Raw genomic sequence first — 22,179 nt, forward strand, 5'->3', positions numbered from 1 at the left:
AGCTGCACTAACTGATTTGCCCTAAATAATCTGCACTGGCTGCACGTTGACAAGACGGAAGCAGATTTTTCTCATCTGCTTCTGAAGAAGACTCGACACTGGTTTCGTTTGTGGCCACGTTTTAATGCTTTTGTTCGTAAAACCACACTCATTCTTGTTAAATAACAATTTAAGAGGGCAAAAAAGGAGTTCCACTTCAACTAAGTGCTCGGTCCGTGTCTGCATTAGGGCAGTGGGTGTCCTCTGGCCATGAAATGGCTGCATAATTGAGTTGTACATGGCTGAACCTGATCAGAGACGGTTCACTGGTTGAGCGAGACTCCATGCGCTAACACTGCATGCACCAGCGGTACCTCAGGGCAGCCTACCACGCTCCGCTCCTACTATATTTCTCTTCTCCAGCTACGACAGGGAAGAGAAGGAGGGGAAAAAACCTGCTGATTGTATCCTGATAGATTTTTGTGGCCTTGGGCAATGGAATTAAAGAGATTAACTGTTCATTATGAAGTAGACCACATTGATTAGGCCACTGACAGATGGGCCAGCAACTGAAGTCTGAGTGTAACAATTTAAATGTCATGAAAATTGGCAGTTACCTTCTCCCGATTGATTTTTAATTTCTCCTATTTTCAGCTAACATTTGGAACGAGTTTCAAAAGTGGCGTAATGTTGAGAAGAGTAGCCCTATTGGGTTTTAATGGGAGGACAATTGGAGGATAACAAAGCTGTATCATTAGTGGAGCCGATATCTGCCTTACAGGCTCCGATGTCGACTTTGTTATTTTGGCCGTGAAAGGTCGGCTTACATACGTGAAGTTCTTTTCAGGTGTTACAGAATTCTGCAATTTTAGGCGAAATAAGAACACGTTCAGTTGTTCAGATCAGCGTGGTGTCACATATCAGTCCTTTTTAACAGGTTTGCCATTGCAAAACTGCAGCCTTGCCCTCATCTGAAGAGCATCTTTAATTAACTGATAATCACCGCTGAGCTTTTAGACACTTGTGTCACTGCTCCAAATGGCAGCACAAAGTAACACGGCTGTTGCCTTAGGGGCACGGGGTCATTAGGAATAGTGTTAGGGCAACGCTGACAGATGGTTTGTTGCTCCTAAGGTGCTAACAACCTTCGACACACATAGCAATCCTCTGGCCACCCCTTCTGGTCCCTTCCATCAATTTAGAGCTGCATTTTCCTCTGTCCAAGACGTTTAGTGAGCAACTAAGTGCCCTGACCACTTCAGTACACTAGAACCTGCTTACCAACTTGACACTGCTGCCTTCCTCAGCAGCAGTGAGTTTCAAGTGTAACCCCCCATAACCCTGTGCTTTCCCCACATGCCTTCACACCCGCAGTGGGAATGTCATGTGTTCATATGTAAAGAGTGCCGTGCCTGTTGTTTATACAAAAGGTGCTCGTTGGTTGGTGCTTGCCAGCTCACCTCCCAGCTTCCCAGCTCCGAGTGTTTTCAGCTGGGAGTTCTCTCAGGGCTAAAGGGCCAAGCAAACACTGACACTGTCCTACTTTGCACCATACAAAGAAAACACGTTTCAGTCAGGACCAATATAGTCAAAGGATTTAAGGTGGATGTGGGTTGCAAAGCGGATTGCAGATGCATGACAATTGTATAGGTAGACTAAAGGAACTTAAATAGTGTGCGCAGTGTGACGGTGCCAATTGGATGCATAAATGGGTATCATCTGAACAATAAAGTGATGTTGGCTGACACTGAGTGAGGATTGTTTATTTCTCAGGTCTGTTTACATTTGTAACGTTAAGAAGTTCATTTGTCACACAGCTTTAATTATAATGAATTATTATAAAATATACACGCAAAGGATTTTCTCGTATTAGATTCAGGCCAGAGGAACCTAATGAATCAGACTAGTTTGCCTTGTTCTTTTCATCGCTGGTGTTTTGGGAATATTCATCGTCTGTGCTTTATTGGATTTCAGTTCATCAGCTTCTGCGTCTGACACACAACTGCCTGGCGCGTTATTTGTTAGCACCGAGGCACCGATGTCGAAAAAAGATTGTGCCTCTTGTACGTTGTCTTGTTTTTGTCAGCTCAACCCTCCACTATAGTCGCCTGGCCTCCTTCACCCCCCCCCTCCTCCCGGGCTCCTGTTTTCTCTTTGCCATTAAATTGTAAAATCTACTTACTGTGTTGCCAGCCTGATCCCACTCGAGCTGCGTAATCTCCTTGTAATAGAGTGTGAATACTGCCTGGCAATAAATCAGCACCTCATCAGTGCACTTTATTAAATATAGACACCAACAGACAGCTCTTAGTATATTCAATTTACCTTCTGACGTAGGCTTCAACACAGGAGATAAAGACAGATTGAGCAATCAGGTGGATGCTGAGGCCTGAACCCAGTCAGAGAGTGGAAGGAAGGCAGAACCCCCCAATCTCATGCAGGGAGATTGAGATGGGGGACAGGAAGCCAACAGTGTGCAGGACCAGGAAGCCAAGCTTGTTTAGTTATTGTGACAGATGTATAGCTAGGTACATCCGGCGCTGTTATATACATATTTTTAATGACAAAAATAGATCAAATTTAAATACTTTCTTAAACTTTAACATGTGTGCATAATCTTTTTGTGTGAAATCTTTTTTGCCGATGTGCCTTTAAGTGATGATCAGCAGAGAGACATACCTCATTAAGCAGTGTTACTTGATGACAGTGGAGATAAATTATGTGTAATTATAGCAATGATTAAAGCCTGATTCGTCCTGGTCTTTGGGGCTAAGAGATATGTAAAGTCAGTAGTGGCCAGTGGGACCCTGGGGAGAGCTAAAGACTTTGCTGCCCGGGTCAGGAGGTTATAGGGTGCAGATTAAAACAAGGGGATTACTGTATTTAACGTTTTTCAACCTCATAACATTCACAGGCTGCTGGTCAAATCACCCCATTCTCCAGCTACTTACAATGGGATAATGGGCTGGTTATCACGTCAAAAGAAGGCTGATAGGCGCTTCCTGAAAACGCAATTAATTTTCAGTCATCAACCTCTTTTTCACCTAGTCAGCTTGTATTGACTAGACTTTACTCAATAATTTTTTTAAAAAAAAGCAGCATTTCGTGTCATCAAATCAATGTCCAGAGAAAGCTCGCAGCAAACTGAGCTGTCTGTGTTGTACATGTGGCTGGATTTCAGGTCAAATTATTTACGTCAAGCACAGCAATTTATTACCAAGCTGCTATTGATTGGATCCTCCTGACGCCGTCATATAAATGCAAAAAAGGGTCATAGTCGGCATGCGAGTTATATGCACAAAGGTCCATGAAGACGAGTTTGCGCCATCTGTAAAATTGCTCAAAATGGACATTTCTTCCTATATTGCTTGTATGTCTTGTGTGTCACACTTGGAAGTGACAAGAATCCATGCAAAACAGAGGTGCACGCACATTTTCCCCAGTCCTTTCCCCCTTTTAAACTGTTATCTGAAATAAAACAAAACAACAACAAAAAGCTTTGATATAGAATAAGCTTATGGCAGTGTGATCATTCAGCCCAGTTTGAGGTTAGAAAAAAGAAAGATGTGCTCAACCTCTGGGGTCCTGTTAGGGGCAGTTTTACTCTAACTGGAGCCCGGAGAGCACTTGACTTGGCTGAGGTGAGATTGCCGCTGGGCAGAAGTCTTCAGGGCCTGCTTGTCCTTCTGATATCTGGCCATGATAGATCAGCCCCTGTCCAGCCAGAATTACTCTCTTTCCTCTTTCTATCTCCTTTTTTGCCTTTCCCTTATGTTCTGGTCCCCCTTTGCTCTCTCTCTTCCTTATCTCCCTCCTCCCTGGCCCATATCTTCTCCTCTCTTTTATCCCCCATTTCTCTAGCTCTCTCCCTCCCTCTCTCCCGCCTGCCATCTTTTTTCTTTTTCTCTCCCTCGCTCTGTCTGCTCTGTTGTCTGATTGAGGTTGAGTTACGAGGGGGCTGCAGCTGGAGGGGGCCACCGTGCCTCGTAATTACATCTCTTTTTATTACCCACGCTAATGGCCCTCGGGGAGAGGGAAACAATAATAAATTAATAGAATATGAACTCCAGCTCAACAGAAATCTCCAGCATTTCATTTTGGACAGTCCTGTGCTCTGGCAGATGAAACAGTGCTCTGATTAATCTCTGCAAGGGGTTTAAAGCAGCCGTCTGTAGGTTTGGGCTGCCCCCTCCTGCTCACAGCCGAGGGCTTTTGGGTAGATAAAGGAGGAGATGATGGTTTTGGCTTCTGTTGTTGGACTTTAGTGGTCTGATTTTTGCCCTTTGAGCTATTAATGATGATGCAGTTGACGATTAGGTGGGCCATTATGCGGTGCTGTTTCTTTATCACTCGTATTTATTTGTGCTCCTTTGTCTCGATTGAGTTTTTCATTCACAAGCAGTGTAAAAAAAAAAAAGTCGCAGCAGAGAATTTTGAAAGTGAACATTTTCTTTGAGATATAAATGCTCCCTATTTGAGCGGGGTGCTTAAGTCAAAGTGAACAAAGAGAAACTCAAGAGCTGCATTGTTATTATCTCCTCGGCCGCAAAGACTTTCAGACAGAAAGCTGCCGGTGCACTCAGCAGTGGAGTGGAAAAGGCCCTTCAAGCGCACCGACAGGCCTCTGTGATTTGGTCAATATTGTGTCATGTTTGGTCAAACCCCGCCAAGGCAGTGGGCTGGAAATGAAGATGTAAATATTGATATTTCATTAGAGGAAATCACCCACTCCGACGGCACTTAACCGGGCCACCTTCAGAGTGCGGCGGCCGGAGCGGCGTGTGACCTGCGGAGTCGGGAAGTCACTTCATTACTCGATTAAATTGAGTGGAAAAAGGCGAGGCAACGACATGAGATCCCATTTGGAGCGATAATTTAGGCCTTGAAGAGAGAAAATGGAGCAAAGGAAAAACACTACCTCTCCATCTCACAACACTGGATTAAATTCAAGGACTTTTAGCGTCAAAGGTAATTGTAGGCTGCTGGAGCCGCATGTGTGCATATGGCTGAGAGGTGTCTGTTGTATCAGAACAACTCCAAAGCCACTTCAGCGAGCCCTGAACAAGGCCTTCACACGAGCTGTCATATTGGGAACAGCGCTTTAGTTCCGCTTCACTCCTCCTTGGCATTAAAAGGCTACACAAAGCCTTTTCCTGTGATTGTGATGCCAACCTGATGCGGCAATCAAGACCACGTCCACGCTTGCATGACAATTTTGCTCCGGCCAGTCCACATTCTGTCCGACATAATGGCCACGTATGCAGACAAGGAAATAACACAACAAAGAGTTTTAAGATGCTGTCTGGATATGTGTGTAATGGCACAGGCCTTTTTAAAATATGGCTTATTGCCTTCACTGATAATAGTAAAGTGTTGTGAGTGCTTCTGGCAGTTTGAATTGTTGGGTCTAATTTGGACTCTTCAGAGACAACCTCTGACCAGTCCAGCAGGGCACTGGTACCTTTCAGTTAGCACTCTATTTTACTGACTATTGATTCCCCTTCAAAATGTGAAGGCCCTCACATTCTGATCACAATCTGTTAATTAATGTATCCTCCAGCTCTTCCCCTGCAGTGGTCATCACCACGATAAGGGAAATTGAACACTCGGGTACTTCTCTCCCCAGCTCTTCTTTTCCGCCCGTCTCCCTCGCTCGCTCTCATCGTCCCGTTTCTTTTTCGCATTCTCTGACGCTTCCTCATTATGTCTCTTATTCTTCTTAAGCTGCATGCGTGCGTGTGTGCGTGCGTGTCTATGCGTTTATGTTGTCCTGGCAGAAAGAGATAAACATCAGGTTGGTGGCTGCACCCTAGTAAGATCATTTATATTTAAGAGAAAATGTGGAATGCGGGTGCAGTGAGCGCTCTGGTCAATACTGTAATCTATCGCCCTTAAATCACACAACGGCTACGCAAGTGTGGCAACAGCAAACTTGTAAAGGCAATCTTATTAATCGGGGGTGGAGCCGAAGAGCCTAATATGCTGTCAGAATGAGGCGCCTGCAGGAACGCTGTGCAGGAGGAGGGGAGGTGGGAGATTGGGGGGAATGAATATGGGGAGTGTTGGGGGATGTCATGCGGTTTATTGACAGCTAAAGGGAGCTACGAAGGGGAAAAGGGACGAGACGATTCCTCTCTGGCTCTCTTTTTTTTTTGCTCTTATTAATTTGTTTGAATTTCTCACAGCTCATCTTTCAGGGATCTCACACTTTGTTTGATTTAATGTTCTATTCTGAGCATATGTCGTGGCGTTGGGGTAGAAAGAGACGGAGGTGTATTGTCCTCGTGCCGATTTCAGCTTTATTCTACTGCTGTCGAAGAGTTTGGCCCTGGGTTTAAGCAGGCCTTTGGGCATGACTTGCACCATGTGACCCCGGCTTCGTTTGTGTCTCTTGATGTGCGTCGTTTTACGTTTATGCATTCATGTGCATACATGTAGATGCCTTTATCTGAATATGCATGCATGTCTGTTTTCTTGCACTTCCGTGGATGTGTGTGTGTGTGCATTCCCTCATCACCTCCTCTTGTTACACAGTGCGTGTCATGTCCTCAACCCCTCCAATGAGGATGTGTCTTGGTGCTAATCCCCCCTCACACCAATACAAGAGTGACAGGATACAAGGGGTAACCACATGGCTTTGTGTATCCCGGACCTTTGCACCGATTTACTGTCCTCACTTACACTAAAGCCCACTCAAGTGCTCTGACACCAGCTTCAAAGAGGACCTTGCACTGTGCATTTGAAATTAAAGACCACTCGCTAACATGTGCATGTACATGTGTATTTGTTTTACTGATCGCATCTCCGACATCCTACGGTTTTAGCTTTCTTTCCCTCTAATAAAGAAGATTTTTTCTAAATCGTGGAAGAGATAAAATTACGTACATCACATAATTGCTCTTTTTTTGTCCTTTTCTTTAACATTTGACTAGAAATATAAGCTTGCAGATTGTGCTCAGGTTCTCTCGCTCAACTTCCCCTTCTCTTCCTGCCCAGGCTTTTCTACTCTCTCTCTGGGAGACCAGATGAGTCTGCTGCAGAGCGCCTGGATGGAGATCCTCATCCTCAGCATCGTGTTCCGCTCGTTGCCGTACGAAGACGAGCTGGTGTACGCCGAGGACTACATCATGGATGAGGAGCACTCGCGGCTGACGGGCCTGCTCGACCTCTACGTGTCCATCCTGCAGCTGGTCCGCAAATACAAGAAGCTCAAAGTGGAGAAGGAGGAGTTTGTAACCCTCAAAGCCATTGCTCTTGCCAACTCAGGTGGGTTATCTTCAGCACAGTGACGCATCATATATGACACGGAGTGCGCTTGAGTTTTTATTGAAATACATTTTATTTTATACTAATGTAGACTAAAAGAGAATCCTCAAAAGAGTTAAATTACAATATAAATAAAATTGGAGTTTTTAATAATTTGATTTAAAAATTTTGGGGAAACCAAATATATAATTTTTTAAAACTAATTTTTTTTTTTTATCCAACATTTCCTCTATTTTTGTTTAAAAAAAATCACCTTTCTTTAGTTTAATCACTTATTTAAAAACGATTGTAAAATAAAAGCCATGTCTGTAATTAAAATATTTTGTTGCATTTTGTTTAAAAAGTGTAAGTATGCAAATTTGACATACAACAACTAATGAACCATACAGTAATAAGAAGCAATGAAATTTTAAGCTTTTAATTCACCTGAATTAAAACAAATGAATACACGCACACTATCCTAAAAAGGACACAATCTCTGGGCTTAAACAAAAGTGAAGGTTTAAAAATATTCTTGAAAAAAATCCTCATGGGCATTACTCACTCAGGACATTTTACTTTTTCCCGACTGGACCTCTGAGGAATGCACACTAGTCAGTGTAATATGGGTTTTGTCTAACACAGTTTCAGAAATGACATTTCTTAGTTTTTCATGAGTTTTTCAGTGTAACCTTTAGTTTGGAGCGTGAGATGGAGAGATGGAGAGAAGATAAGGCCAGTGTACGAGAAAGAGGGACGGAGGGAGTTTTTTTTTTTTTTAATTGAACACCTTCAATGTTGTGGTATTTCTCCAGCGCTCCCTCTCCCTCCTCTTTCTCCATCTCCATAACAGTAGCTGCAGGGCACGGCAGCCACGGGAGATAAATTTAGCATTTCATTAGGAGCGCAGGGGGCTGTCAATAAAATGTGTTAAGTCAAATGGAATGAGTATCAGGGCGTGATGGGGCTCGTTTGTTCCAGTGCGAAGACGGCACGCCGCTATTGACAGGCGCCTTTTTGAGGAGTCCTCCTCTGATCAATCCACGCCTGGGTCACCGGGCCAGTTTTTCCCTTGTTTTGTCCGGGACTGAAAAACGAAAATGCTGATGCTTGGACTTTGCTTTCAGATAACAGAGCGTTGGTAGGGAGGTGAGGTGAGAGGAGGAAGGAGAGATGGGAGGAGGGGGAGGCGGAGGGTGTCCAGAACGTTAGAACAAGGTCTCTGGGAGATCACTCTCCCGGGAGCCCCTCTGTCTGACAGCTGTGAAAATTCATAGCAATTGATTTTGTAATTAGCAGTTTATCAATCGGATCGACGTGGGCTCACTGATGGATTGCGAGGAAATTGTTTCTTCAAAGTTGTTGTTTTCTTTTTTACATTTTAGTCAGCCCCCTCCTCCAGTGTTTGTAAGCTGCTCGCTTTCTCTCGTGCCCCATTTTCTTTCCCATTTGTCGAGATGTCTCCATCCCTGTTTTTATTCTCTCTTCTTCTCCCTCTTTCGACAAAACCTTCCTTTAAAGCGCAGCGCCAGTCAGGTCGGTTGTTAGAGTGTGCGCATGCCTTTGCTGCTGAGAAACTAGAAAGGAAAAAGAAAAGAAAAAAAAATTGGTTTGATTTGTAAAAATGCAGCCTGTGTGAAAAGAACAAGAGATAATTATGTCACACCACATCCTCATCGGAGTCTTTTGTTCTTCCATCCCCTCCCTCCTTCACCCCCCCTCCTTTTCCCACATTCACTTTACAAAACGACCTACTTCATTTTACCACTGTGGATTTGAAAACCGTCAGGGTGAGAAATGTCTCAAGGTCTTGGGAATACAGTTGTTCCAGTCAATGAATTTGGGGCGAAGCCTGAAATCTGTTTTGCCTTTTATTGTCCCGTGTGGTAAAATATGCGCCGCCAAGGTGAGTCGAGTCAGGCAGCCAATGACATGCTGCCTCCTGAGTGCCAGATGCCAGTTAACCAGTGAAAGAAAGGGCGACCCCTAGACTGTCCCTGAGAGAGGTGGGAGCAGAAAAAGGCGAAAGTGAGAGGGGAGTACGGTAACACCATGTACAAGAGGATCGCTTGAAAAACAGTGGCACTGTAGCGAAACGTTATAGGAGCGAAGAACACCGGAGGGAAGCCAGACGGAAACTGCAGACAGCTCTAAAAAGAAATGCCAGGAGGTGAGGTGGGAGAGATTTGGACTATCTGAAGCTGGGAGAGAAAGTGAGAGAGTCATATTTTAGCTGTTTGCAGGAGAATGTAGTGAAGTGGACACTTTTCGATAATACAGCGCAAACTCGTGGAGAAATGTCCACATTCATCGCTTTCGCATCCGTTTTGCAGGAGACAGTATCAAAAGGAAGTGTTGCATTCATCTCACGTTTGTTTATGGTGTCCAATTCTCTAATGGAGCTCCCTTTTTTTCCTTTGTTTTTTTTTGGAAAACACTCTGTCCTTTGGAACAGTCAGGTGTTTAATGTGTACTCACTCAGCAAAGATTGGATGCTATTCATGCTATTGTTACTGGAGGATAACATTGATTTTCAGTCCCACTGGTCAAGGGCCATATCAATACCCTACCCAATCCACCAAAGAATAAATATATAAATAAAACAAAGCAGATGTTGTTGTTGTGTGTGTGTGTTTTCTTTTTTTATGATCTATTCTTTATCTTGTCAGGGTGTGAGTTATACTGATAATGTGTTCCTAACCTTGCTGCAACTGACCGAGCAGTTAAGATCACTCATGAGATTTTATTTTGTTTTAGAAGACTCTATTTCCCATGACTGCTGTTACATTACCACCGTCTAGAAGAGCAAACTGTATTTCTTACAATTTCCCTTTTCCCTCTTCGTCTCAAATGTAAAAAATCCATCATATTCATGCTCTTTTTTTTTTCTTTCTCTCCTTTTTTTTGTCAGACTCCATGCACATAGAGGACATGGAGGCAGTCCAGAAGCTTCAGGACGCGCTCCACGAGGCCCTGCAGGACTATGAGAGCAGCCAGCATCAGGAGGATCCACGACGGGCTGGCAAACTGCTCATGACCCTGCCCCTGCTGAGGCAGACAGCCACAAAGGCTGTGCAGCACTTTTACAGCATCAAAGTGCAGGGCAAGGTGCCCATGCACAAACTCTTCCTGGAGATGCTGGAAGCCAAGGTCTGATCGGAGGGTGGCTGATTGGCTGCGGCAACAGAAAGTGACTTGAACCAAGGCTGAGGGTTCTCAGGAGAGAGGGAGACACCCCTGCTGAATCTGCTAGGCAGGATGGAGACTGACCTCTCTCACTCCTCCTCTTCCTGGAACCCCGGGACACAAAAAGAAAAAAAAAGGGAAAAAAAGAGCAAATGCAAAACTTGGTTATTAGTATAAATATAAAATGATGCAGATTAATTTAAAATATATAAGAAATACTATGTACAGTAATAATTTTTTTTGTTAATTAACTGTCAGTTGTCATGCTGTATATGAAGAAGGACCCTTCTGCCGCTCAGCATCTGGCAACTACTTCAGCTAGTAGTTGCCAGATCTTGATAACAAGACTTTTTTTTTTCAGAAAATTTAAAGTTCCAAAAAAATTAAAAAAAAATGTTCTGAAGAGGTGTCAACCATCATAAACACACCTACTTGTCTAACAGCTGATTTTCTTTTTTGTGGTCTGGAATATAATATTTGTAAATATTTATTATTTGAAAGACTGAGTGTACAGTTCAAAGTCTGGTGAACTTGGTGGCCATTTTCTCTTGTTCTTCTTCTAATGGGGGGAAAAAGAATGAAAGTGGTTACTTATATGTGAACTCTTATCAGTTTAAATGTCCTTGGATATACCTCTCCAGAGCATTATGCCGTGTGATCGTCGTGGATCTATGCTCAGACTGGAAGACTCGCTGGTCCCATGTTTAACCAAACTAGCGTAGGCAGGTACAATAGTCAGTTGTTCCTATTCTGTAGTAACTCAGCAATAAAGCGAGCCATTGGGGAGCCAAGCTTCAGATCCTATCTTTTGTGCGCTTTTCAGTGCTGTTGTTACTAAAAGACCATATTTGCGTAGCCCCGTCTCAGCGGTGGAACACGCCGCTGTACCTCGGTTAACCACCGTTTCTCCTTCTCCAAAGCGGTTTGTGTTGCTGCTGCTCGTGCAAGCCAATGAACCCCAGACTGAACCTCAGATTTGGTCATTGTTTGAGCCTTTGAAAATTGCCTCTTTACATGCAAATGGATGACCTGATTCAGGCTAGGCGAAAGTTAATCAGCGGGTTTTGGTGTGGCAGTATCAAAGGATTTATGCCGAGTGGCAGAGGTCCAGGAGATTCCGTGTTCAAACAATCAGAGGCCCATATGTCAACCACTCTATTTTGGTCTCCTTTAAGCCTGTGGCTGAGTCATCCCACACACTGGGAGCAAGGTGCCCAGCATCTGCTCTCACCATTTTAGACGCCTCCTGTCTTTTAATAGCTGCGCCTGCATTTATAGGACTTCGACGAAACAGAGGTAAATGGCAGGTGCAGAGATGCGGTTGTGGCGTTTCACACTGGGTTTATTTTTAAGCCAGCAGGAGGTTGTTGTGTGCGCAGTGTCGCACCACGATAGACACGTGGAGCACTTCTTCTTGACCTCACGTTGACACCACGGCCAGCAGCACCCCTCCCGCCGGACGAGAGGCAGGTAGACGTCAGTGAGAAAGAGCTCGGGGTGCTCAAGTATGTACCTGTGAATAGCTATGCAAGAAATAGAGGGTCAGTATGCTACAACGGGTAGCAGCAGCCCATCATTGTGTCAGTGCAAGGTGTGGACTCTGGTGGGAGAGAGATCCCCCACCCCCACTGTGTTTAGCTGTAGGTCCATTGTGCTGGGTGTGAGTAACACTGTAGTCCAGTCCACTGGAGTCATGCCACTGGTCTTCGTGTGAGAGGGAACGTGTTGAAGGGGGAATGCTTAGACTGCTGAGGGATTTTATGTGATGTGATAAATTGTGGCGCTGTCACAACAATATGATACCGCGATCAAAGGAATCCCTGACATCGCAGGAGGGTAGAGTTGCCGCCACGCTTGTGATATCAGTGTTTAACACTGATCCAGCCGCCGCCATGACGGTTTTTTTTAAGTAGCAGTCTGATTGGCCGTGCATCCAAGGTTGACCGCCCACTCCCTCTCCAAATTTTCCCGCCCAATTCCAAAACCTGAGTTAGCCGCCATCGAGTAAACGAGCTCCGCTGTAAAGGGTGACATTACCAACTTGACTTGTTTTAACTGTTGTGCAATACAACAGGGACCAATTCTGACTGAAACCATGCTAAAAGCATGCTTTTACTTAGGTTTTGGAGAATTTGTAAGCGATCAAGTGACATATTCTAAATCCGTCTAATCAGTAACATGTATCCTGTATATCAGAACTGTATTTGATTTGCTCCACTGATGACTTTTGTGCTTGTTTCAGTGAAAGCGCGGCATTAATGAAAGCATCTGCAGAAAATCTCGACAAATAGAAATTTGTAGTGGCCTAAGATGATCAGCCATAAGAAACTCGATTAGATTTTTTTTCTTCACCTTGCAATATGACACTATGTTAAGGAAAAGACAACATGTCTTACATTAGAAGCTGTGTCTAAGTGTGTAAATATATCAGCGTCAATACAGTAGGTTGCCGAAATACCACTTAAAAAAAAAGAAGTATGCAGCGCCCTGCTGACTACTACCTCATTATCATTTTGTCAATATTTCTCTGATTCAGCACTTTCTGGTCTTTATCATCCTCACGTCTGTGACACACCTGAGCCATCCATGTTTTTATCAAAGACTTCTTCTCTCCCGCAGTGCTCCTGCCAAAACATTTGTAGTTGTACATCTCCTCCTCCCCGTCATTCTTCATAGATCTCTTTGTAAAGGTAAAGCATGCGTTCACATCGACCATACGACTTGGCCGTCAGTGGGCATGACCCCCACGCTTTGGTTACTAAGCAAGTGTGTGTTTATATGAACATCAGTTTGTCAGAATTGGTCCCTCGATGATGAAACTGCAGACAGGAGCAGGTGACTGATTTGCTGCTTCTGCGCTGTGAGTATTTATGATGTGAAATATATCATTTGGCGATGGTGTACATTGATATCTCTGATCGTTGAAATCACCAATATCTGTGTAACTTTTATGTTTTGATTTTCAAAAAGGTAAAGGATCAATGAATTAAATACTCACCGACCTCTGTGATTATTTTGTGTTCTGGCTTAAAAAGTCTGTCGAGTAAAACTTTGAAGGAAATTTCACATGGATGGTAATGTTTAAGGGTGACAGTTTTTTACAGGGGTTTTGTGTGTGTGTGTTTGCAGCACTGACGCTGTTGTGTATCTACTTAATTCAGTGTAGCAACTTCACCTAACCTTGTCCTCTGCTTGGTGTAAATACCCCCTTTCCACACACACACACATTGAGAGCGAGTTCGGCGATGGGACAAAACAAAGAGCACACAGGAGCTCCCAGAAGACCAGAGATTGGTGGCAGTAAGTGAGGCAAGCCAGTGAGAGATTCACGCAGGCCACCCAACCATCCAGTAATCAACCGCAGCCTCTGCAGGGCCAGGAACTGTTGAAAATGGATCCGTCACAGGAAACAGGCAGACAGACATGTTAACGCTGATGGAGGCGGCGGTGGAGAGTAGGAGGGGAGGGGGGGAGTGAGGGGCTGGAGCGCCATTATTTCAGGAAGCTGATATTACAGGGAGTTAAAGTATTCCCTTCACTATATAATTATAAGAGCCAATTTCCCTTTTTGAAATAACGTCTTGCTAGCCAATTAATCGTGATAATCCTCTATGTGGAAACAATGGCATCACAAGACAAGAAACAAGATGAATTGAGGATGAAAGGGAAAGAAAAAAGGAGATCTGGAGGCCAAACAATGTAGAGCGCTGCTGCCAGCTGCTGTCATTTTTATTTTTTATTTATTTATTTTTTAAAGTAATGCGCTCCTCATTTCTCATGCAAATCATCCAGTGGGACCGGCTATTGCCATCGATACGTTTCGCACAGATACAGTAGCGAGGCAATCATTTACCTCCACTGACAGGTCAAAACACCTTTCATTAGAGTTACGAGGCATCTCATCAAGATGCGGCCCCGCTCGCAGCTGTACGACTGCTGCGTATTGCTTAAGTGTGTTTCATTATTCCCAAAGCAACGTTGATGATGGTGAGGGAAAGGATTACACGTCAGGGTGAGTGATTGGGTTTGAACAGAGCTGCTGCATACACTTTGTATCAACCCAGGGCTCAAATTACACTTAGGTTGAAAACGGAGCACGTAAATGCCCAGGAGAGCTGGTGGCACAGAAATGAAGAGTGGGCCACCATCTTCCTGGCCCCCTCTCCGTTTCACTCTCGCACGCTCACACTTTTCATCTCTTTCTTTTGTCAAATTTTCTTTTTGACCCCCCCTCCACTCCTTCCTTCTCCTCCCCACCCGTGCTCCTTGTTTTTGCCCAACAATTCTTTATGGCCGTTCTTATTGTTCCACTGATTCTGTTATGTGTATTTATTGCTCCATTTGTGAAATTGGAGGCACCGGCCGACAAGCCTATTACTATTCAATAACAGGAGCTGGGCATTTTCACTAGCGTTGGGCTATCAATGGTGCCAGACAGAAAACGTTACGTCACATCACTTTGAGAAGGCAGACAGTTTGCTATATTGTTGTTGTGTATTATATCGGAGGAGAAATTTCAGCCATCTCTGCAGGGAGGACTGTGAAAGTCAACAACAGGTTTGATCTTCAACGAAAAGAACAATGTGATTTGCTCGACAGTGGATCTGTTTCCTAATAGATCCTAACGCTGTGCTGTATGTGTCCCACTAACAGTATCTGAGCCATGCATCCCCACACCTCTGACCCCACACAATACTCTCTTTGGCTGATCAATAGGCTGTCAAAGTGCCTAGCAGGCACACAGGCCCGACCATCTGAGATTTCGCCCTCTCATTGTCCATCTTCACTGTTTTAAGTGCATTTATCAGGTTACACTCCTGAGCTCCTCGCCACTTAATGCATGGCTGAGCTGCTGTCCTAAAAACCCAATGGCCATCAGCAGACCTTTGTCCCAGTTTGTCAAATGACTCTGGTTACATTTTTTTTCATCAGAGCCATTACGCAACGATGTAGTGAAAGGTGAACGTTTAAAATCCCCGTTTTTAATCCGATAGCAGACTCTTAAGTGTCAGAGCGAAAAAATCTGGAACAAAAAGAAAACGGGAAATATTATATCGAGCTTTGTGTCTCTTAAACGACGGCGGCCTGTTTCTGGGCCAAACTGCGGTTCGGGTCTTTCACCGTTTTAGCTGATAAGCACTGTAGAAATTAAGCAAACCCACAAAAATCCACTGAGAACAAGTCCCTGCGGAGACGCGACACCACACAAGAAGAGTGAGGATGAGACCACACTGAGCTGCTAGTATTGCAGAGAAAATGCCACGTTTAGCGGAAATCAGTGCACTTGTGTTCTCCCAGCACTTAAACATTGCAGGAACACAAGTGCTATGAGAGAACAGGTAATAAACTGCACACACACACACACACACACACACACACACACACACACACACACACACACACACACACACTGATAACTGCTTGTGAAGGGTTTTGTTCCTTCATTTTGAGATTTATTTACCCACCTATATCTTTATCTGTGCTGCTCACTGATATGAAGCTGTGGAGGGAGTAGAAATATTTCCAACTATCTGCTCAATGTATCTGCCTCCACCCAAGAAAAACACTGTTGTGGGATGTACAGTCTGTGTGTGTGTGTGTGCGTGTGTGTTGGAGGCGGGGGCTCTTCTTCCTACTGTTTTATTGCCTCTGCCATGTATTCACACGTTCTTATGGGCTTTTCCAATTTAACCACTGGTTAGGAAGTAATGAAGGGAGATAAGGAACATTGATAAGCATGGATACGTCCATCAAATGGAGAAAAACTCACACTGGGTGCTGTGTGTGCTCACTTCACAGGCGTTTAAAACAATTACAGTGTTTTTAGAGCGTTTCCAGCCTGTGTTCTGAATTATATTAAGACATTTGTTTCATCCGAGTGTGCAGGTGGGATTGTTCTACAGTTTCAGAGCTGGGATTGTTCATTAATTGTTTTATTTTATTTATTTACATGTTTTAGGCTAAAACTGTGTGCAGATTGCTTATCTGCACTATGCTTGTTAGTAGTGTGGGTCCTGGGATTGTACCAAAGGTTTCCAGCGGTCCTAAGAGCAGGGAGAAAATGGTCCGTCTTCACTCCAGAAGGAAGGAAACCACGGATAGGCCTGACCTTTTCGGTGTGTCAAGCAAAGGTTAGAAGTCTCCATTGGCCTTAAAACAAATGCACTTGTTTGCCATAATGGAGGAGGCCCCTTACCTTTTTTGAGCCAAGGACCAGGTCTGGTCCTTAGAGACTTCCCTCTGATGGAAATCTTTGCACACATACACTGAGTCTGCTGTCTCCGGCCGCCTGCTTTGCCATATAATCACGTTCAAGTAAGTGTCACGCTCTTCTGTATCAAGCAAACAAAACTCAACATGCTTTCCAAAGGATAAATGTGCCACATCATATTTCACATTATGGCCATCCTTTTCGTGTCATCTCAGGAGGAGATGAACAGGGAGTCAAACAGTCAACATCACGATAAGCACGCATGCGAAGTCTGAAATAGATACGTGATCAGCCACGTAAGACCCCCAGCAAGGAAATCGCCCATCCCTTATCCTCTGATGAGATGTTCTATAGAAATCTCATAAATATTGGTAAGGCACTCTGTCTGGGGCCTATAGACGTATTGTAAATCATACAAACACATATGACCGCTTGTAATTCACACATTTGTATTCATAAATGTGATTTTGTATTTAAAATATGACTCATAAAGTGTGATTTATGGAAATTGACAGATCATATGTGATTCCTGAATTAAATATCATCCAGATCGCACGTTTTATGTCCTTTCCTCTCCCCTGTCTCTCCTTGCCTGAGAAAGAAGCCTTGACCATGCAGGTAATTTACAGTGTTATGGGACGAGTGCAAAACATGCTGTAAATAAATAAGACTCGACCCGTTTCATTTTAGGACAGTGGGGAGGTCAGCTGTCCCCCCCACCACCACCACCACACCCAACCCGGCCCAACCCCCAAAACCTCACCCTGCTGCCCAGCTAACACAGTGATGTCCCATCACTGGGTGCGTCGGTATATCACCAGGAGGAAGGGGACCACAAATGGGGCAGCAAGCTACACTCTGCAGTCCATTTGCTAATTTCAATATGGTGTCCGTCTGCACGGGTATGGCCTTGGGCACAGTAGCAGTCCCCCTCTCAGTTCACTGCCGCTCCCCCGTCTCTCCATTGTGTCCCTTTGACCTTGCACTCAATCACAAACAGACTTCACACACATATTGACAGCATGAGAAACTGCACACAAAGAAACTCTGGGGTAAATAAAAAAAAAAGATTCATATATTCATTTTAGTTTAGTGCCACTTATGCAAGTTTTCTTTTCTTTCTTTCTTTTTTTATGGAGCAATTAAAAGCGCCTCTTATTGTCAGACTCAGGCAAACAGAAATCTACCCGAGCCTGACAAACATCCAATATTTTTAGTGTACATGCTCTTTTTTTCTTTGTGCAGTAAGAGCTCATGTATCTGCGAGGCGTTTTAGGACACATTCAACGTAATTAATGAGTGAGCAGTCAGAGGATGAATAATTTTAGAAATCCCTGTGACCACATCGGTGAGTATGTGTGTGATCTGCAGCTTGTCTCTTGGCCCCAGCAGCGCAGACACACACCGCACATACCTGCATTTGAATTACTGTGACTTGCTCACAGCTCTCTACAGTGACACGGCTATGATCATTGCCCAGGAAACTGGTTTCTCTTACTGCTTCTCACAAACTTTCAAAGACAGACAGAAAAACTTAATTTGAAAAATTAAATGAAACTTTTTCCTGCGATCACATCACATTGTTTTGTCCTCAGTGCCCAGCACATCTGCCTGCCTGCTATTTAAAGCTTTACTGGTTCATGAATCGTGATGAAAACATCTCCTGTGAAATATCTTTTACGCTTGTTGCAGTTCGCGCGTACCCACAACCTCCTAACTTATAAGTGTCTGTACATGTTCTCTCATCCTCCCCTTTCATTTCATCTGTGTGTGTGAGTGTGTGAGTGAGAGAGAGCGTAACGAGAGTTCATGTGTGTGAGGGATAGGTGTTAGAGCAGAAGCAGAGGGAATATTACACAATCCTCTGTGCATTATTGTAATTAGATTTCCCAGGATAGCTCAATTAAGTCATACCGCTCCAGGGACCCGGTGGTTTGTGGTTTGACACTCACCCACAAGGGGTCCAGTGTATTAAGTAAGGCAGAGAAACACAACTAAAATGGTCACTATAGCCGTTTAAATGTTTTTTCTTCCTGAAAACGGCAACACTTTTGGGTTTTTTGTTTTAACATGGAGCAGGTAAAGGTTGAGCCTACACCACAGCACAGCTCTTGTGATGCTGTTTAAGGATGATGGACGGCGCACAGTTACCGGAGAAGAGCCTTGTAATGTAATGTAATGCATATTCTAATGAGAAGAGCTCCATCTATGGACCACCTGTTGAACTGCATTCATGATAAAATCCTGTAAACCCAGCTTGGTGTTGGGGGAGCAGAAAGGCTTGTGTGGGGCAATTTCAGATTTCAAAGCTCTATTTTTAGCAGCCACGGGATAAATCTGATGGACACTCAGTATTACTGTAGAGGTCAGCCTTTAAAGGGCCCTCCTGGCTTCCTGTGATTATTTATTTGTATGAATGCAACAAACATGAATATGTTTGGAGGAATTGCATGTCATGTGTGGTGACAAAAGGAGATTCAGCACTTTTGATGATATGTGGTTACATTACTGGTCTCAAGGCTGGCGCCGAGTTTAAATGCTCCAGTAACATTTCCTTTTATTTATATCCGCAGACCTTGGCTGAAATAAATGAGTTGAGACAAGTGTGAGGGGCCGGTGTTACGAACAATTTCTTCCTGACATCGGGAAACGAGTATGCGCAAGACATTCAACTCTTTCACTGCCAGTGGCTGACAGGCCGTCCCGGCTCGGCAGCAGGAGGCCTCTTAAAAAGATTCAATGTCGGCATCAACGTGAAAGTCGTTGTGTCATTATCTTAAATCTTAACTATCCAGCAGGATGAAAGTGTGAGAGACAACCATATCTGTCAGGGGTCGGCAGGAGATGTTTTATTCTCTGTGTACAGTGAGTGCCCCCTCTCACACGCTGAGATTAGCAGTCCCAACCGAGGAAGTCACTCTATAAGGGTCATTCTGCACCCTGCCTTCAATTTACTGCCACTTTTAATATTCTGTCATAGTTAAATTTTTTATTGCCCTCTTTTACGACCATATCCTTATGTCCCGTGCTTATGAACTTTTCTATGCAAATCACTCACTTGAATCAAAAATGAAGGCCCGTGCTCTTTGTTTTCAGGCAGCTGAGGCATCAAGAAAATCAGAAGCTTCTTGTCTTCTGTGCACAGTTTCTGCAAGCCCACCCCGTTTCTGAGACAATGTGTGGTCCGCTGGATGGAAGGGGACAGCTGTCCAGACAAAACAACTGAGGAACAGTGTCAGATATTAGGAATTCAAAATTACGTCAACTCGACGCTGTGTTTGGTTCAAAACATTTTTTCCCCTTTAGTAAAAGTGTATGAGTCTATTGTGGGAGCAAACAACACAACCTGAGCTGAATGCAGTGCTTCCATCCCATGTTTTTCTCTCTCTCTCTGTAACGGTGCACATGGGCTCACGGGGGACTGGTTTCTCTGAGCTCAACATTTGTACTTCCTTCACCTCGCTGTATTTTCACACTCTTCTTGCTCCCTGACAACTGCCCCGTCTTGTTTTCTCTTCCTTTGAGGCTTGACAGGCCAGCGGGCATCTGTCCCTCTTGAAGAAAAAAAAAAAGAGCGGCGAAGAGGATGAGCCAGAGATTTACGGCTGCATCGATCTGCCACCCGGAGGATGAAGTTTATGAAGTTTATGATTTTGTCCTCTTTATAGGTTACAACATTAAATGCAGAGAGCCGTGCCTTTTGATATGCCAGAAGCATGGATCATACAGTCTGCCACGTGGAGGAGGAGACTGGCGTGAGACTGAGTGGTCAGCAAGGCTGGACTATTGTCCTGGTGCCATGGTGACTGGGACCAATCGATACTGTATTAGTTTGATATGGATACGAGTTGGTGGATGCCTCTCTCCACACTCACACACCCACAAGCACACATGGACTTTTAATGATAGTTATCTGATTGGGAAAGGGGCATCGAGGAGAGGGCAGACCCCACCAGGGTGATGTGTGGATGTGCAGGGGGCCTCTAAGTGCTCATGAATGGCCCTAATGAGGGTGGCAAATGGAGACATAAAGAGGGAATGGGTACACTTTTCACTTTAGCCTGACATACCGTTGCTGCCCCCTAAAGCCCTTGAGGGGGCATTTGTAGAGGGTGCAACCATGCTTCAAATCCTCCTCCTCCTCGGACTAATTGTTGAGGATATTGACCTTGGGAAGGAGGAGAGAACGAGGGAGGGGAAATTGGGTGAAGGGTTGAGGTGGCTCACAGTTCATGCCGGTTGCTTGACCTACAGCTAGGCCATCTCAGTGCGGCCCACACACATAGTTTACAGTCTCAATGATGTTTGCAACCTTTGTGGAATCAAAGGAGTGCAAATAACATCACATTCAAGAACATGGCACCAAATCTGTTGGAATCAATCACTCCATTTTCTGGCCTGATTTTTGCGGCACTTTATTGATTTTAAACACGAACGCAGCACTATTGAATGCATGAAGCCGAATGTGGGGGTCTCACACAAACATTCCCTTCCCCTGTCCCTTGCCCTGACCCTGATCTGCGTTAGACAAGTTCACCATCCCGTTCTTCTTCAACACCCAGTCAATGAGTGTCAATAAGCTGGATTGTCCGGGCGACAGGGGCTCGAAAGGGAGTCGATGAGGGGCTGAAAAGCAGGCTGCTTTGTTTTAGTAATGACGGCTTAAAAGAACGCCCGTCGGCCCTTCCGTTAAACCAGAGCCTCAACTCAAACAACAAGCTTACATCAATAAAGGGACAATAACACATATCTCTAGTACGGCTTCATCCTTAAAACATTTATGACACGCAGTTTTGCACAACCTCTTCAGATATTATTTTGTCAAGCCCAAAGTTCACAACGTCCTCATCCAGATCAAGGGTTGCAGGGTCTTATTTCTCAGCGCTAACTAAGAAATTAGAAATCCAGCACTAAAACCCTTCCTTTTTATTTTTCATGCTGATTAATTGCCAGCTTAATGGCATTTTATAATGTTACATTAACACTTTAACGATTTAATACTCTTGGTTCTGCATTGTAATATCCAAAGTTCATTAGAAGTAAATCATATCTCATTACTGATCATGCTGGAGTTATTGAAATTGTAATTCTGATTTATATTACACCGAGATATACGGTATAGCAAGAAAAGCCGTGGATGCGGATGCAAATGTTTGATCAGAGGTGACTACGCATGAGCGTGCACATGCAACACAGCATGTATTCACACCACGGGAACTTAATGCACGCTTATGCTGATTGCACATGAAAAAGCAAGGGCGGCCGTGTGTCTGTGCTCCATGCATGGTTTTTAACCACTTACGTACTCGTTCCGTTGCTTTAAGAAAGATGTTTACATTGCATGGCCTCCTGCTGGGAAATCACCTTTCAGTGCCGTAATTTTTCCCAACTGTTAATTGTCATTTTTCTCATTTAACTGTCTCATATACTCCTGCTCACAGTGTTAATTTTACTATGTATAGACACGGCTTAAAGACATAACAAAACACTATGATGAAGTTAATCACGACAGGCGTATAAAAGAGAGCTGCGGTGATATATTTATTACATTAATATGT

The 22,179-nt window shown here is 44.1% G+C and overlaps 1 protein-coding gene across 8 annotated transcripts in view; it reads left to right on the forward strand.

Annotated features, from left to right (window-relative positions):
- The window catches only part of esrrb (estrogen-related receptor beta), a 45,063-nt gene extending 31,648 nt beyond the window's left edge, over window positions 1-13,415 (forward strand). For 6 of the 8 annotated variants that reach the window (XM_085391621.1, XM_085391618.1, XM_085391619.1 and 3 more), the window contains 2 exons: window positions 6,976-7,245; window positions 10,136-13,415. In XM_085391621.1, coding sequence (XP_085247747.1) covers window positions 6,976-7,245; window positions 10,136-10,380 — 515 coding nt within the window. In that variant the 3' untranslated portion in view covers window positions 10,381-13,415. The remainder of the gene's footprint in view (window positions 1-6,975; window positions 7,246-10,135) is intronic. The other 2 variants (XM_085391617.1, XM_085391616.1) reach the window with 1 other exon arrangement.
- The last annotated feature ends 8,764 nt before the right edge of the window (window positions 13,416-22,179 follow it).

Source organism: Rhamphochromis longiceps, linkage group LG19 (assembly GCF_057381845.1).
Source record: "Rhamphochromis longiceps isolate RC_006_pf linkage group LG19, R_longiceps_female_GT1.1, whole genome shotgun sequence".
NCBI classification, from domain to species: domain Eukaryota; kingdom Metazoa; phylum Chordata; class Actinopteri; order Cichliformes; family Cichlidae; genus Rhamphochromis; species Rhamphochromis longiceps.